The sequence below is a fragment of the Psammomys obesus genome, unplaced genomic scaffold (genome assembly GCF_907164565.1).
Source record: "Psammomys obesus unplaced genomic scaffold, mPsaObe1.curated_primary_1811, whole genome shotgun sequence".
In the NCBI taxonomy this organism is placed as follows: domain Eukaryota; kingdom Metazoa; phylum Chordata; class Mammalia; order Rodentia; family Muridae; genus Psammomys; species Psammomys obesus.
In genome coordinates this window covers 1419987-1435272 of record NW_026596463.1, presented here as the reverse complement: position 1 = coordinate 1435272, position 15286 = coordinate 1419987, and the positions used below count along the sequence as shown (strand labels likewise).

At 46.5% G+C, this 15286-nt stretch overlaps 1 protein-coding gene across 4 annotated transcripts in view; it reads left to right on the top strand.

The window, feature by feature from the left end:
• The window catches only part of Pde8b (phosphodiesterase 8B), a 211788-nt gene that overhangs the window by 194626 nt on the left and 1876 nt on the right, over nucleotides 1-15286 (top strand). For all 4 annotated transcript variants that reach the window (XM_055598357.1, XM_055598356.1, XM_055598355.1 and 1 more), the window contains exons 15-21: nucleotides 1256-1301; nucleotides 1670-1805; nucleotides 2663-2861; nucleotides 8346-8563; nucleotides 9731-9851; nucleotides 12153-12320; nucleotides 14544-14673. In XM_055598357.1, coding sequence (XP_055454332.1) covers nucleotides 1256-1301; nucleotides 1670-1805; nucleotides 2663-2861; nucleotides 8346-8563; nucleotides 9731-9851; nucleotides 12153-12320; nucleotides 14544-14673 — 1018 coding nt within the window. The remainder of the gene's footprint in view (nucleotides 1-1255; nucleotides 1302-1669; nucleotides 1806-2662; nucleotides 2862-8345; nucleotides 8564-9730; nucleotides 9852-12152; nucleotides 12321-14543; nucleotides 14674-15286) is intronic.

The window sequence follows — 15286 nt, the reverse complement described above, 5'->3', positions numbered from 1 at the left end:
GAGGGAGGGAGGGAGGGAGGGAGGGAGGGAGGGAGGGAGGGAAGAGGAAGGAAGGAAGGGAAAGGGTGAAGGAGGGAGGGAGGGAGGGAGGGAAGGAGGAGGGAGAAAAAGGGGAGAAATGGAAAGAGAAAAGGAGGGGACATTTGTATGAAAATGTACCTGCATTTGCACTGCTGGATACTGTAAACAATCCCAAAACGTCACACGGAAGGGTGTGCACTTACTGTATGCAGTCAAGGTGCCGTCTTACAGAGGCTGCTGAGCTGCCTGGGTTCACTGAGACAGGCTTGCTTTTGTAGCTTGGTCCCTATGAGCTGGGTTCACTGAGACAGGCTTGCTTTTGTAGCTTGGTCCCTGCGAGCTCTAGGGATGACTGTATAATAGAAGGGTGTGTGCCTGGACATAGCTGTTTCCAGACCCCAGTGACAGAATCCTGTCTTTTCAGAAGTTCACAGCCACGTTCTATTTCTAATCACACAGAAGCAGGATGGAGCCATTTGGGCTCAAGGGTTGGGGCGGAGGACTATGAGCAACAGAAGTTGGAGACGTGCTGGGTTGTGGAGCCAGAGGTCAGAGTCTAAGGTCCACCATACCCTTTTGTGTTGCACTCTTTTTGGCTTTGAACCTCACCTGTCAGCAAGTGAAGAGGGAAAGTCCACATAGCTCTCCACTCACCCAAGTTGATGATCAAGATTACCCATCACAGTCTTCAAAACGTAAGCTCCAGAAACACTTATTTCAAAGTTCAGCAGTTTTCTGCCTCCCAGAAGAAAATGTAGTTAGAAAAAAGCTACAGTTTTAAGAAAGACTTTACAAGGTTTCTCCCCCCAACCCCCAAATATGGCTCTTTAACTTTTCACAGTTTACACCTGAGAACATAAAATGTCTCAGTACTAAGGGCCTTTGGACACATCAAAATCACACATATCCAAAACAAGACCATTCTGCTTGTGTGGCTTCACAGTGGCAGGAGAGAAAGGGGCTGTGAGAACTGAGCTAGCTTGTACCTCAGGCGTGAAGCCTGCCAGCTCTCATGACAACTTTCACCTCACCCCCATGGTCCCCTGGGACTAACACTATGGAAGGAAGCGCATCCTCCATCTCCAACCACTGCTACAACTTCATTTTGAATTCTGCTTGTCATGGAGTTGTAGCCAGCTCAGGTTAGTCAGGACTCAGCCTGTGGCTATGGAAAGAGGTTAAGAGCCTGACGGCGGGTACAAACCATGCGTCTAACAGTATCTCTTTCTTCCAGGATGGCTTAAGAAGATTATCAGGGAATGAGTATGTGTTTACAAAGAGTAAGTAGTCGTGTGCCACTTGTCACCGATAACCAGCTGCAGCCTGTGCCACCCCTAGGTCGCAACCATTCCTTGGAGGCCTTGGTGTTGCTTGCAGTTGGACTCATGAGTTTATTCCTCTCTATGGTCTTCATCCGAAACTAAACCTGATGAAAATGATTGCTCAGAGCACTGCCTTACACAGGCCTTAGAGTTGCTTTTCTGTTAATGGTCTTGAGATTTCCTTCCACGAGAAGAGCCCCAGTATTAAAATCTCCCTACCAAAGGAAGTTGAAGGTTGTGTTTCTCGTGGCAACCCTAAAGATAGCAAGATGCTAGGACAGCAAAGAATCCACAGCTAACTCACCTCCTCCACCCCATGTCTTCAGATGTCCACCAGAGCCACACTCAGCTCTCCATGCCCATCGCCATCAATGATGTCCCCCCTAGTGTCGCCCAGCTACTCGACAACGAGGAGAGTTGGGACTTCAACGTCTTTGAATTGGAAGCAGTTACCCATAAACGGTGTGTGACATTGCTGGCTGAGGGCTGGGAGGGAGTGGCAGCCATGAGGAGGCCTTCATATCTAGAAACTGATGGACTTACGTGTCCTGACTGTGCTCTTGCCTGGAGAGGGTGTGTCTGTGGTGAGGTGCAGGGTTGGCACACACTACCTCACATCTACTTCCTTTGTTACCCTGAGCCAGGATTCTGTTTTCTCATCCCTTCTATCCTACACAAATGAATTGGAAATCAGGTCCAGAGGCACATGCCAGCAATTTGGGAGACTGAGGTGGGACTGACTAAGGGTTATTTGAGCTCAGGGACTCAAGACCAGTGTGTATGTTCCCCTTTCCCTCCCTCCCTCCCTCCCTCCCTCCCTTTCCCCCTACCCTACATGTGATTTGATAGCACCACAGACTTTCTTTGAGTCCATCCTGTCTGCAGGTCAAGTAGCTCCTTTTGTCTTAGAAGACTTATTTCTTCCTGGGATGTTGGTCTGTAGAATATGAATGACATCCATAAAGCAATACCACTCTAAGTGAGATAACTTTGCTCAGACCATCCAAACCATCCCTTTTGTCCTCAGACTCTTTTTAAGGCCATAAAGCATGTTCAGGGTTCATATGGAAGTAGAGGTAGAAGGGGCCAACAGAGATTTTCTGATTTACTGATAATCTAAAAATAATCTGGATTGACCCACATGAGGCACTAACTACTAGGAAGAATCTGGTTAAGCAATTGTGCTGCAGGCATGTTGGATGATCATACACACGCACACACACACATGCACACATGCACGCATGCACACACACACACACACTCCTCTTTGATATTGCCCCACTGAACTCCATGAACGGGTGTTTGTTTCCTGTTTTCAGGCCTCTGGTGTACTTGGGCTTAAAGGTCTTCTCTCGGTTTGGAGTATGTGAATTTTTAAACTGTACTGAAACCACCCTTCGGGCCTGGCTGCAAGTGATCGAAGCCAACTACCACTCCTCCAACGCCTACCACAATTCCACCCATGCTGCTGATGTCCTGCATGCCACAGCTTTCTTCCTCGGAAAGGAACGAGTGAAGGTAGACTTCAGACATCACTGTAGCTGTCTGCCAGGGTGGAGATCCAAGAACTCCACCTCAGTAATACATTAGAAAACAGCAATGTTGTAACCCATTTGCCATGACAGGGTTTAGGTTTTGGTTGTTGTTGCCAAACTGAGCGTTAGAGACACAGAAATTTCTCCTAGCCCTCTATTCTCTATTTCAGCATTTTCAAGGGCCCTAGAATATGGTTGATATACTCATTCCCAACCCATTGGAGAAACTAGTTTATCCCTACCCAGCAGCAATGAGTTGTGAGTGACTTCCTGGGAAAGGGGGAGACGTTGTGTCCACTTCTCCTTCTCTGTGCTGGCATTCTGTTCGGCTTGAACTTGTGCGGGTCTTGTGCCAGCTGTCCCAGTCTCCGAGTTCGTAGGTGCATCTACCCTGTTGTGTCTAGAAAACACTCTTTCCTTGATGTTATCCACCACATTTATCTTCACATTTCCGTCTCCTTTTCAGCATAAATCCCTGAGTCTTGAGGGTATGCGTGTGTGTGGTACAGACATCTCATTTAGGGCTGAATGCTACAAAGGACCGTACTCTCTGTACATTGCCCAGTAGTGAATCTCTATATTAATTATCATCTACTGCAAGAAGCACCTTCTCTGATAGAGGCCAAATGATGCGCTGACTTATGGATATACCAATACGTCATTAGGGATCACTTTATTACTATGATTTTTAGCAGAATATTAGTAATAGCATTTCCCTCAAGTCACACTATCTATTTAATTCCAGGTTCTTGGCCTCATTAACAGTGTTAGTTATGCATTTCATCTTATGGATGGAGCCTTAAATCCAATTTTTAAAAAGAGGTTGGTTATTCCCATAGTACGTGCCACTATTGCATCGGTGGGCATATCTTGCCAGGAGGGTCGTTATTAGAGTTCACAGCATTCATTCCTAGTCAGGTAAGATGGTTATTACTTGTCTCCTAACCCTACATGAAACACACATATCTAATGTATAAAAGCTAGCTTCCACATGTAAGAGTAAATATGCTTGTCTTCCTGGGTATGCGTTATACTGCCCATGAGATTGTTTCTAATTTAATCTATTTGGCTGCCAGTTCCAGTTTTCTTAACATCTGAGTAATATTCTATTATGTAAATGAACCACATTTTTTTATCCATTTATCATCTGGTAGACATTTAGGCTATTTTAAATTCCTGCTGTCATGAACAAAGCAGTGATGAACATGGATGAGCGAATGTCCCTGAAGTAAGAAGTAGGACCTTTTGGGTATGTGCCCACAAGTGGTATAGTTGGATCTTTTGGTAGATCTACTTTCAGCGTTTTGAGGAACCCCACAATGATTCTCATAGTGGCTTTACACATTTGCACTTCCACCAGCAATGAATAATTGTTCCCTTCCCCATCTCTTCGCTAGCATGAGCTGTCATTTGTTTTGATCCTGGCCATTCTGAGTGAAATATCAAAGTAGTTTTAATTTGCATTTCCCCAACTGCTAAAGATATTGAACATGTTTTAAGTATTTCTAAGCCATTTGAGATTCATGTTTTGAGACTTCTGCTTAAAATCGTTCTTTCCTAGTTGTTTTGACTCAAACCTTAGACATATGTGGAAAGAGGGCATCTTAACTGAGAACATGACTCCATCAGATTGTCTGTATGAAGCCTGTAGTGCATTTTCTTGGTTAATGATTGATAGATGTAGTCCCAACCTACAGGGGGCTGTAACCGCCCCTGGGTAGGTGGTCCTTGGTTATTACATAAGAAAACAGACTGAGCAAGTCTGGAGAGAAAGCCGGTTAGCAGTTGTTCCTCAGCGGCCTTAGCTTCCTGCCCTAACTTCCCTTGTGATGGAGTGTGACCTGAGAGTTATAAAGTAAACCCTCTCCTCCCCGCAGTTTCTCTTGGTCAATGTTTTACCACAGTAACAGAAATCCTAAGTTCCATGCTATATTTTAAAAATTGAGTTGTTTTCTTATATTTGTTTGTTTAGCTCTTTGTGTAGTCTGGAAGCAGCCTATCAGATGTAGTTTTTCCCATTATGTATACTGCCTCTTCAAAAAATGTTGTCCTTTGCTATACAGAAGCTTCATGAGGTCCTATTTATTTATTATTTTTCTTAATTGCTATGCTATCAGGGTCCTGTTCAGAAGGTCCTTTCCTGTCCTAATGAGTTCAAGTTATTTCCTACTGTCTCTTCTATCAGACTCGGGGTATCAGGTCTTATTTTGAGGTCCTTGATCCATTTGGAGTTGAGTTCTATGTAGATTCATCCCATTTGAAGCACCATATGTTGAAGATAGTATTTTTTTTTTTGGCTAATGCAATTAATGTTCTGTCTGTTCTGATTTGTTTTTCAGAGAACCAACTCTTTGTTTCAATGATTGTGTGTGTGTGTGTGTGTGTGTGTGTGTGTGTGTGTGTGTTATTGTTTGTTTACATTTCATTGATTTAAGCCCTGGGTTTGATTATTTCTTCCCATCTATTTTAATAGTTGTTGTGTTTGTTTGTTTGTCTGTTTTGTTTTCCTAAAGTTTTCAAGTGTATAATTAAGTTATTAATATGAGATCTTGCCAGTTTTTTCAATGTTGCAATGCTATGACCTTTCCTCTTAGAACTGCTTTCATTGTGTCCCATAGATTTTAGTGTGTGTTTACAAGTCCATTCTATTCTAAAAAGCTATAAGTTTTCTTACAGTGACACAATTTTTACTCAGTACTGTGTTGTTTAGTTTCCATAAATTTATGTACTTTCTGCTGTTTCTATTGTTGACATTCAGCTTTATTCCAGTTTTCCTCTATCTGTTATGACTTTTGCCTTGTGTCTTGATATGCGATCTATTTTGGGAAAAGCTCCATGGGCTGCTGAGAAAAACGTGTGTTCTTCGCTATTTGGGTAGAATGTTCTGGGGTGTCTGTAGCCCCACCGGCCTATGCGGTTATTTAACTCGAGTCTATTAGTTTCTGTCTGGGTGACCTACTGATGAGAACAGGACTGGAGCCACCCACTGGCACTGTGCTAGCACTGACACAGGACTTTAGATGTAATAGTGTTTCTTTGTGAAATTGGGTCTGCTTATGTTTAGTATACAAATATTTAGAATTACAATATCGTCTTGGTGGGATTTTTCTTTAATAAGTATGTAATGTCTTTATGTCTTCTGATTGGCTTTGAAGTCTCTTTTGTCAGATATTAACCAAATGCTAAAATTCTTAATGTTCCCATTACAAAGTGACGTAGCCAGAGACAGTGTGCCAGTGTGGCCAGACCCCCGCATGCTGTTACAGGCCATGCTCTGGCTGCTCCCACCTGGTTCCTGAAGCCTACTGCAAGCAGATAGGCCTGGACAGCCAGCACTACGTTTATTATCTAGGCCACAGTGACTATCTGAATAAGGAAGGGCTGGAAAGGCTGACCTAGGCTGGAGCCATCCTGTGTCATCCAGATCAATTTCTCTTAGAAAAAAAAAGAACAATGACGGCATGTAGCCATGTCCAGAGACTTGCAGTTTTACCCGCTGCAGGGTTGAGTCAGTCTCTCTCTCTCTCCTCCTACTTGCCCTTATTTCACTTTTTTCTTGTGTGTGAGCTTGCCTGGTCTTCTTGCCTTTTCAGCCATTTCTTATCAGATCATGCTCTGTCAGTGCTCACAAAACTATAGGACAAATCACATTATTTGTACCTCAGTAGAAGTTCCAAGGCCATTCATTCATTGTTGGGGTTAAATCAGTGTAAAGTTGGAGGAGAGGCAGGTCTAGACAGCGCAGCCTGCATCTTCCAGCCATGTAGTATCTCTCCCATCAACTAGTCTTTAAAAAGGCTGGCCTGGGACCACCATCAGGACTGGATCTATGGCTGCACCACCTGCTCCACAGCAAAGGGACCCCTGTGTTCTCACTGCTCAAGTGAGATCACTTACAGTGGGGCCCAGAGGGCACAGCTGCAGGTGGTGAGCTTGGAGGTAGCAGGCTACACCTGCAGGTTATGTGGCCTTTTCTGCCAGCTGGGAAGGGGAGCCAAACATGCTTTCATGTTCTGGTCACTCTGGACTTCACCTCACAAGCTCCCAGGTAACAAACAGCCAGGCTGCTTACTCAGGCATCCTTGACGCTGGCTGGGCCAAGCCAAGATTCCTACTATCTTTATGAGGCTAAGATTCAAGATGGAAGGGATTCCCTTCCTGAAAAGGGAGAACATTCAAGAAAGTCCCACTATAACTTCAAGTCAGCACTGACAGGGGCTACCCTAGGACCTGTGAGGGCATCAGCTGGACAGGGCTGAGCTTCAGGCTACCTTCTTCCCCCAGTTTTCCCTCCCACAAAACTCTGAGAGCAGGTTGGAAACACCGACAACCCTACCTAGTCAGTCTTCCCAGAGGCCTACTTCCCTTCCATTCACAATTCACCCACCTTGACTCTCTTGCCTCCTCAGTAACTTCATCTGGACTCTTTGCCTCGATTTCTTTCTCTTGCCACTTGTTGCCTATGCATTATACTTCAGCAATAAAAAAAATAACTTTCTTAGGAAAGCCATCATTGGCAATTCTGCAGACCTTTGTTGGCCAGCTTGGTAGTCATTAACCATGCACAACTATTAAATAAAACTAAGCATTCCTTTCATCGTATAGCTGTAAGTTCAGGAGCTATGTGTGATGGGGCTTATCTGCACACCACAGATGTAGAACCCTCCCACCATCGCAGTGTTCATGGTCGGTGCTACCCTGCTCTGCCCCGCCTGGTGCCTACACTCCCAGGACATCTGGACTCTCCTTTGCCTGTCCCACACGTTATACCCCTTCAGCTCTGGCGCTCTGCATGATACCTGGTGCCTTTAAGGCATCTGGCACTGAATGCATTCATAACGCAGTGACTTACGTAACACCCCACCTGCCAGCTTTCTACCAACTTACAAGCTAAGAAAAATGCTTGCTGTCATCTGTGCTCATTATTAGCACAGTGAAAGCGCTGGTGAGTTTTTCCCTTTGCCGCCTGCTAACCCAGCCCCGGGGGTTCTTGATAAACTTCTCCACCTTGATCCTGGCTCACTGCCGTAATCACTGCCCCATTCATCCTGAGTGATCTGTGTAGCTTACAACGAGCCCTCCAACATGCTTGCAGAAGCTGGTAAGGAAGGCATATTTGTGACACCAGCCACTTTCTAGCTCTCCTGGCAGAGTCAAAGCAGCAGTTCAAAAGGCCTGCATGGCTTCTTTCTTGAGAAACCAATGAATAGGCCCTACACAGAGTTCAGGTGTTGTACTGCAGCTCTGGCTTTCATGTTGTCAAAAACAAAAACAAAAACCAATACACAGACACACACAGCACAGGGGCACTGTGTGCCCCAAGGCCACCTTTCGGCTAAGGCTTGGAGGAAACTGAAGGAGCATTCTGAAGGTTCCAGCCCCAAGCCCTCCCCTTTCCAAGAGACAGAGATGGATGTTGCTCTCCCAAAGCCTGTGAGTAAAGCTCATTATCCCTCCCCTGCCCCAGGGAAGCCTCGATCACCTGGATGAGGTGGCTGCGCTGATTGCTGCCACGGTCCATGACGTGGATCACCCTGGAAGAACCAACTCCTTCCTGTGCAACGCAGGCAGTGAGCTGGCCGTGCTCTACAATGACACCGCCGTCTTGGAGAGCCACCACACCGCCCTGGCCTTCCAGCTCACGGTCAAGGACGCCAAATGTAACATCTTCAAGAATATCGACAGGTTTGTGGGGACCGCGCTCCCGCGCCCACTCGTAGGTCTGTGAAGCTGAAGGGGAGCTAAACGCCCTCTGGCTGGTACTCGAAGGTGGGAATGGAGCTAGTGGTTATCCACTCCACCAGATTCTGAAACAGCGTTGCAGACGGCCCTGCTATGTTTTCATAATCTCATTTAGTCTTCAGGAAGTCCATGAGAAGGAATGCTTGTTAAGTATTGCCTAAATGTTGATGGGGTCACTAAGAAATCCCTCAGATACTTTTTACTTTCCATGGGGGGTCTTCCCATTTTTTTCTGCGGCTCAGAGTCTGGAAATCGTCTTTCGTTTGAGGGGGGCACTAAGAAGGCCTCCTCATGAGGAGGCCCCAGCGCGGCTGCTAGGCCTCCAGAGCTCGGCAGCCTTCCTCCCATCTGCAGGCAGCAACTTGATGTCACTGAAGTGCCGCAAGTCTCGTCCACCGGCAACTCTGTGCTCAGGCTACGGGGGTTTTCCGCAGCAGGCGGCAAGTTGCCGAGCAGGGTCCTGGGTGGTCAGTGACCTCATGACACTGAGTTTGAGTTTACTTGAGTTTGTCAGTTTAGGCCCTAGAAAAATCTGTAAGATCTGTAAGAAGGGTTATTCTAACTTGGACTTACATTCTATCGGTATTGAGGACCTGTACGAGAAAGAATTCTTTCCAGGAGCCAGTTTGCTTGGCTCCTCATTCCTCCTCTTAAAGTTAAAAGTAAAAGACAGGAAATCTCTGATAACCTTGTGTTCCAACCACTGCAACATCGGCAGGCTAGAGAATTACGTAAAAGGACAGTCTTCCTCAGCAGCATCAGAAGCAGCTGTGCAGTAATCTGCAGAGGGGACCAGCCTGCGTGGACTACAGTCAGACCTCCTCAGGCTCCACTCTGTCGCTTCCTCTCACTCCTTTGTCCTAGTCCTTTCAAAGGATGGGGTGGGAACAACCGCCCACCCCATGACGTGGACTTGCTTTTCTCTTGCCATTCCTGGGCCTGCCTACAAATCAGCTGTCACTGGAGAATGGGGACTGGCATCAACATGGGCTCTTAGACCAGTAGTCACTGACTCTGCCCCATCTGGGTGCCAGGTGTGGGAAGGCAGAGCAGCAGGTACTTCTGACTTAGGGCTGATATGACAGGGAATGTGTTCTTCTTGTGATTCAGGAACCATTATCGCACACTGCGCCAGGCTATAATCGACATGGTTTTGGCCACAGAGATGACGAAACACTTTGAACACGTGAACAAATTTGTGAACAGCATCAACAAGCCACTGGCAGCTGAGGTAAGCATTCCTATGTGATAAGATAGAGCAGCGCTTCTGTGAGAGCCTGCTCTGGCAGCAAAGGGGCCCCTCCCTCTTGAATGCAAGACAATTGTCAGCTTGGAGCTGACAAAAGACTGCGAGTCAAGCCACTTGTTTTTCTTGGGGATGAGAACACGCTGCCAGCTGCCCACTGCAATTTCTTAAAAGAAAGGCCCTGAGATAAAGAGAAGGAACAGAAGGAACCCACAAGTGAGCAGAATGAACGGTGTATGGCAGGAGATCCAACATTCTTTCTATTCTGTTCTTTGAGCTCTTAGGATCTCAAAGTTAGGGAATGCTTTAGAGAATTATATTCTTACCAGTATTGTCAAAGTGAAACAAATATATTAGTTATTTTCTATTGCTGTATTAACTTATCCTGATGAAAAACAAATTAGAGAAGAAAAGGTTTATTTGGCTTCTAGGCCAGTCTCTCTAGGAGAGAAGTTAAAGAAAGAACTCAGGACAGGAGACCGAAGGCAGAAATGCTTGCTGTTTGATGCAGCATTAATTCTGACCAGGGAACTCACTCCCAGCCAAGGAGGTATGGCAGACACGGTGGAAGGAGGAAGCTTACTGACGTATTACCACTCATCCTGAGCTAATTTTCTTATAGATCAGAACCGCTTGTGTGGGATGGCAAAATAGGCTGACCTTCCCACAACACTTAACAGTCCAGACAGTCCCCTAGAGAGGGGCTAGAGGCAGGCTGACCTGGGCAATCCCTCAACCGAGACTCCCTTCTTAGAAGATCCTACGTTGTGTCATGTTGACAGTTAAAGCTAACTAGCAGAAGAGTAACTAGAAAACAAAACAACAAAAAACACGTTTTTTTTTCTTTTTAGAAATTTATCATGTTCTCCCTCTCTTCTCCACCCTCCCCCTCTAAAAAATAAAAAATAAAATAAAGGCAAACTAATAAGAAAAATCCGTAGGGAAATGTGGAGGATCTGGGCAGGGAAAGAATATGATCAAAATATATACAAATTTTTCTTAAATAAAAATTGTAAAAAGAGAGAAATTTTCCATGAACCTGCTTTAGTACCTTAAATCTGGGCTTTAGAAACAGGACAAAACACTCATTCTTTACTAAAATGAAATCAGTTTTCCTCAGAAACCATAAAAGTGGCCACAGCTCCTAAAAATCAGAAGTTTCCAGCCCTGTGAAAAAGGTAGCTAAATGTTCTAAAGATAACTTGGTCAAGGAGGCTGCCGTCTGTAGAGCCCATCGCATGACCAGCCAAGGGAGAAGAACAGTGTCCAGCTCCCCATGCTGACCCTCATCGCTCAGGAACTCCGCCACACAATGCCAGGGCTTTCCTCCTGATAAAGGATGGAGGGGAACAGCATGTTGAGGCTTTGAGTGCAAACCCATACAGATTGGTAGAATTTAGAATTGAGGTCATTTCTCCATGCTTCCAGCTCTGTCTTGAGATTTGCTGCTGACATGTCATCTACAGTAAACAGTAGCTTCTTGAGGTATGGGGGAAACAACTTCTAGAACAGTCTTCCCACCAGGGGTCCAACAAATAGGACCAGCCTGAAAACAAAATCGCACTCCATGTCATGCGCTCTGTCAGCATGGCAGAGCTCCGGAGAGCTAATTAACTGTTTCATGTGAGCGTGAGCCGATGGTGCCTTTTGAGAACATTTTCCCAGGCTCTGTGTAATCGTGAATGCATACGCATCCGCCTGCATGCCTGGTCACATGCCCCAGGGCCACGGGCATTCCACCAGGAGCTACACACTCCGGTACAAGCATGTGCTCAGAGACTGCTGAACACACATTCTCCTGCATTTGGCCCAAATGTACATGGTCCACACTCCACACCAATTATTTCTCCGTGAGAACCAGCCAAGAAAATACCTGAATGCATACATGCCTTTAGCAAAAGGGAACGGGTAGGCAGTGAGGAGAAACAAAGAAAATGAATGAAAAAGTCATTGGAAAGTCACACGTTCTCTACCTTTGGTGGCTTAAAATAACTGCAAGTTGCGTTTTCAGACATTTCTGAGGAGTCGGGGGAGAGGAAGAAAGGGAGAACCCTTTTTAAGGTGACCAAAACTGCTCAAAACAATCATTGCCTCTAGCTGTTACGATGAGTGGGTGGGTGGTGAGAGGGGCCTTTGGCCTTTTAAATTCGACAGTATATTGATGGGTTTTAATGCAAGTGTGTTACATACGGATGTAGGAACAGACAGTTCCACTGGTCCAGCCTGGACGCCTAGTGAGTTAGCCACTGCAAGCCTCACCAACCCTGACCCGATCATGTTTCGCAGAGTGAGGGCAGCGACTGTGACTGCAACCCTACCGGGAAGAACTTCCCTGAAAACCAAATCCTGATCAAGCGCATGATGATTAAGTGCGCTGACGTGGCCAACCCATGCCGCCCCTTGGACCTGTGCATCGAGTGGGCCGGAAGGATCTCCGAGGAGTACTTCGCACAGGTGTGCTGCCATGGGGGAGTGTCCTTCCCCTCGTGGGAACAGGCCCAAGGCCAGGGCTCTGTGGGTTCCACAGCTAGCGAACCCCTCTTCTCAGCCCTGGCTAGGAGTCTGTGGTTCTCTCAAGAGCCAGGCCAATGTGCTGGTCACTCTCATGAGATCTGGGAAACTGTATTCACTGACATTGCTGTGTCCCTGATTTATTGTGGGAGACACATCCTACCCATGAGTCACTCACAGTTTAATCAGGGACAGATACAGACACAGGTAGGCCCACACCTTGGTTCAAAGGGGCAGGAGTCTAGAGAGATGGCTCCGTGGGTAAGAGTACTTGCTACACAAACATGAGGCTTTGAGTTGGAATCTCAGTACCTATGTAAAGAAGCAGGGCGTGCCGCGTGAGCGCCTCTGACCCCAGCACTGTGCAGGAGCACAGATGGGCTCTGAGGTTCGCTGGGTGCCAGCCCCACTCTGGGTTCGGAGAGCTCTTGCCTCAAGAGAATAAGGTGGAAAGTGACAGGCAGGCCACGTGACATCCTCATTTTGCACGTGTGCACGCAACACACGTCCATACGGGAAACACACAGCACTCACATACACACGCGTAAGCAAATACACAGACACACACATACCCAAACACTAGCAAAAAATACCCCTAAGGCTGTATAAGTGTTAGACTCTTGAGGAATTCAGGGTTTTTCCTAGATAAAGGGAAAAGGGGCTTTAGAGAGTGTGATAGAGTTATTATATTCTTGAAGAACTTAGAAATGTAAAAACAGGACAAAAAGAGAAAATTCCAGAAGACAGCAAACTGCCAGATGTCTTTGGAAGTAGACTCTTATTTCAAAGAAGAAAAACTTTAAAGACTGCTGTCGACATATATGACCTCGAAGGTGGAGAGCAGACAGCTGTAAGTAACGCATAGGGGTGGCGTGCTCTCCAGCCAGAACGTGAACTGAGGCAGGATACAGAATAGCTGACGTTGCCTGCGTACAGGGCTGGCTGGGAGGGAGGCTCTGCATGGCAGTAGACTATGACAGGCAGTTCTGAGCTTGCCATGTCGGGGAGGGGGAGCAGGGGTGGCAGAATATGACAGGCAGTTCTGAGCTTGCCATGTCGGGGAGCGGGGGCAGGGGTGGCAGAATATGACAGGCAGCTCTGAGCTTGCCATGTCAGGGAGGGGGGACAGCGGCGGGAGAGCTGAGGGAGTGAAGAGGAAGGGAGTATGCACCAAAGTCCTCCAAGAACACCAGTGGCTATTTTAAGGCTATTTGATCAAAGGAGTGAGCTGAGCCGGAATTTACCAGTGGGCTTCCCGAAACCCACGTGGAAAGAACATCAAGCCTTACTCCTGGTTACTGACGCTGGGAGAGTGTCCCACTGTTAACCCATCTAACAAGAACGCAGTGGTAACACCAGGATGACCTAAAAATGAGGTTGCGAATGAAGCCTGTGGTGAATTCCAGACATTACCGGGAAACGTGGTTCTCACCATTCAGCTGCAGGAGTCCAGCCAGAAGCATGCACTGCAGCATGTGGTATACTCAGATCCGTGTATGTCGAGCGCTGCGCGTCAGCACTCCCTGGGGAAGAGCCGCACGCTCGCCTCACAGCGCAACTGTTTCAGTGCTGGTCCTGGAGGTGCCCTGAGTGAGCTGTGCTTGCCACTGTGTCGTGCAGAACAGACATACCGAAAGGCTAAGGCTTAGAAAACAGGCCGTTCCCACAGCTGCACTGGCACAGTTACAAACAAAGGAAAACCTGCAAGCCTACAGTCAGGGACACAGTGGCTTCTGCTCTCCACTTGTGTGTGCAGCGCCTCGTTTCAGGGGCTATTGGCAGTTTGACCTCTGCTGCAAATGTCTGTTAGTGGCAGTGGGCTGAGTAGGAATGAAGATCTGATCTTACAAAAGTAAAAGCTGATCACAGAAAAAGGGACTCCATTCCACTAGACCAGTGCTTCAGGGAGAGCTGCGCCAGAGCGCAAACCGTGAAATTAGGGCCAGCGATGATTCAGCTCTCTGGAAAACACTGCCCTAGCATCCTCTGGGTCCTGGATTCAAGAGAGGGGGGGGAGGGGGAGAGTGAGGAGACCTGAACACAGTCACTCTGGGTCACCGCAGGAAAGTGCTAACTACATTCTGGCCTTCTGAGAAACACGTCGCTACCATTTCTCCCGTGCCCCGCAGCCCTGGGCAGTGGTGATTTTGTTTGTGTTTTTCACAGACTGATGAGGAGAAGAGGCAGGGGCTTCCCGTCGTGATGCCAGTGTTTGACCGCAGCACCTGCAGCATCCCCAAGTCCCAGATCTCCTTCATCGACTACTTCATTACAGACATGTTTGATGCTTGGGATGGTAAGTCAGTTGCCGTTTCATCACCCACAAAGGACAGTTATACCTAAGGCAGAGCACCTTCAGTGGCTCAGGCTGGGCCTAAAGGTCAATAGTTACATATATGTATATACATAATATACACGATTATACATATATGCATGTATAATACACACATATACATATCTAGTGTATATACATGTAATATATACATGTATACATATATAGTACATATATACACATATACATGTTATATTTGTATCACACATATAAATTATGTTTACGTCATACATAATTATATATAAATTATACATGTGTACATATATACATACATACATACATCTATGTATATCACAAGCCCTCTGTGGACAGGTAGAGCAGATGCATCTCAGTGTCTGGCGTGATCTGGAGAGCATCAGAGCTGATAAATGAGTGCTACTCATGGCTCAGAGTGGTAGGCTGCTTGCCTAGTACACAAGGCCCTGGGTTCAACTCCTAGCACTATAGTCTATCAAGAACAAATGAAAAAGAAAGGAAGGAAAGAAGGAAGGGAAGGAGGGAGAAGGAAAGAGAGAGAAAGAAAGAAAGGAAGGAAGGAAGGAAGGAAGGAAGGAAGGAAGGAAGGAAGGAAGGAAGG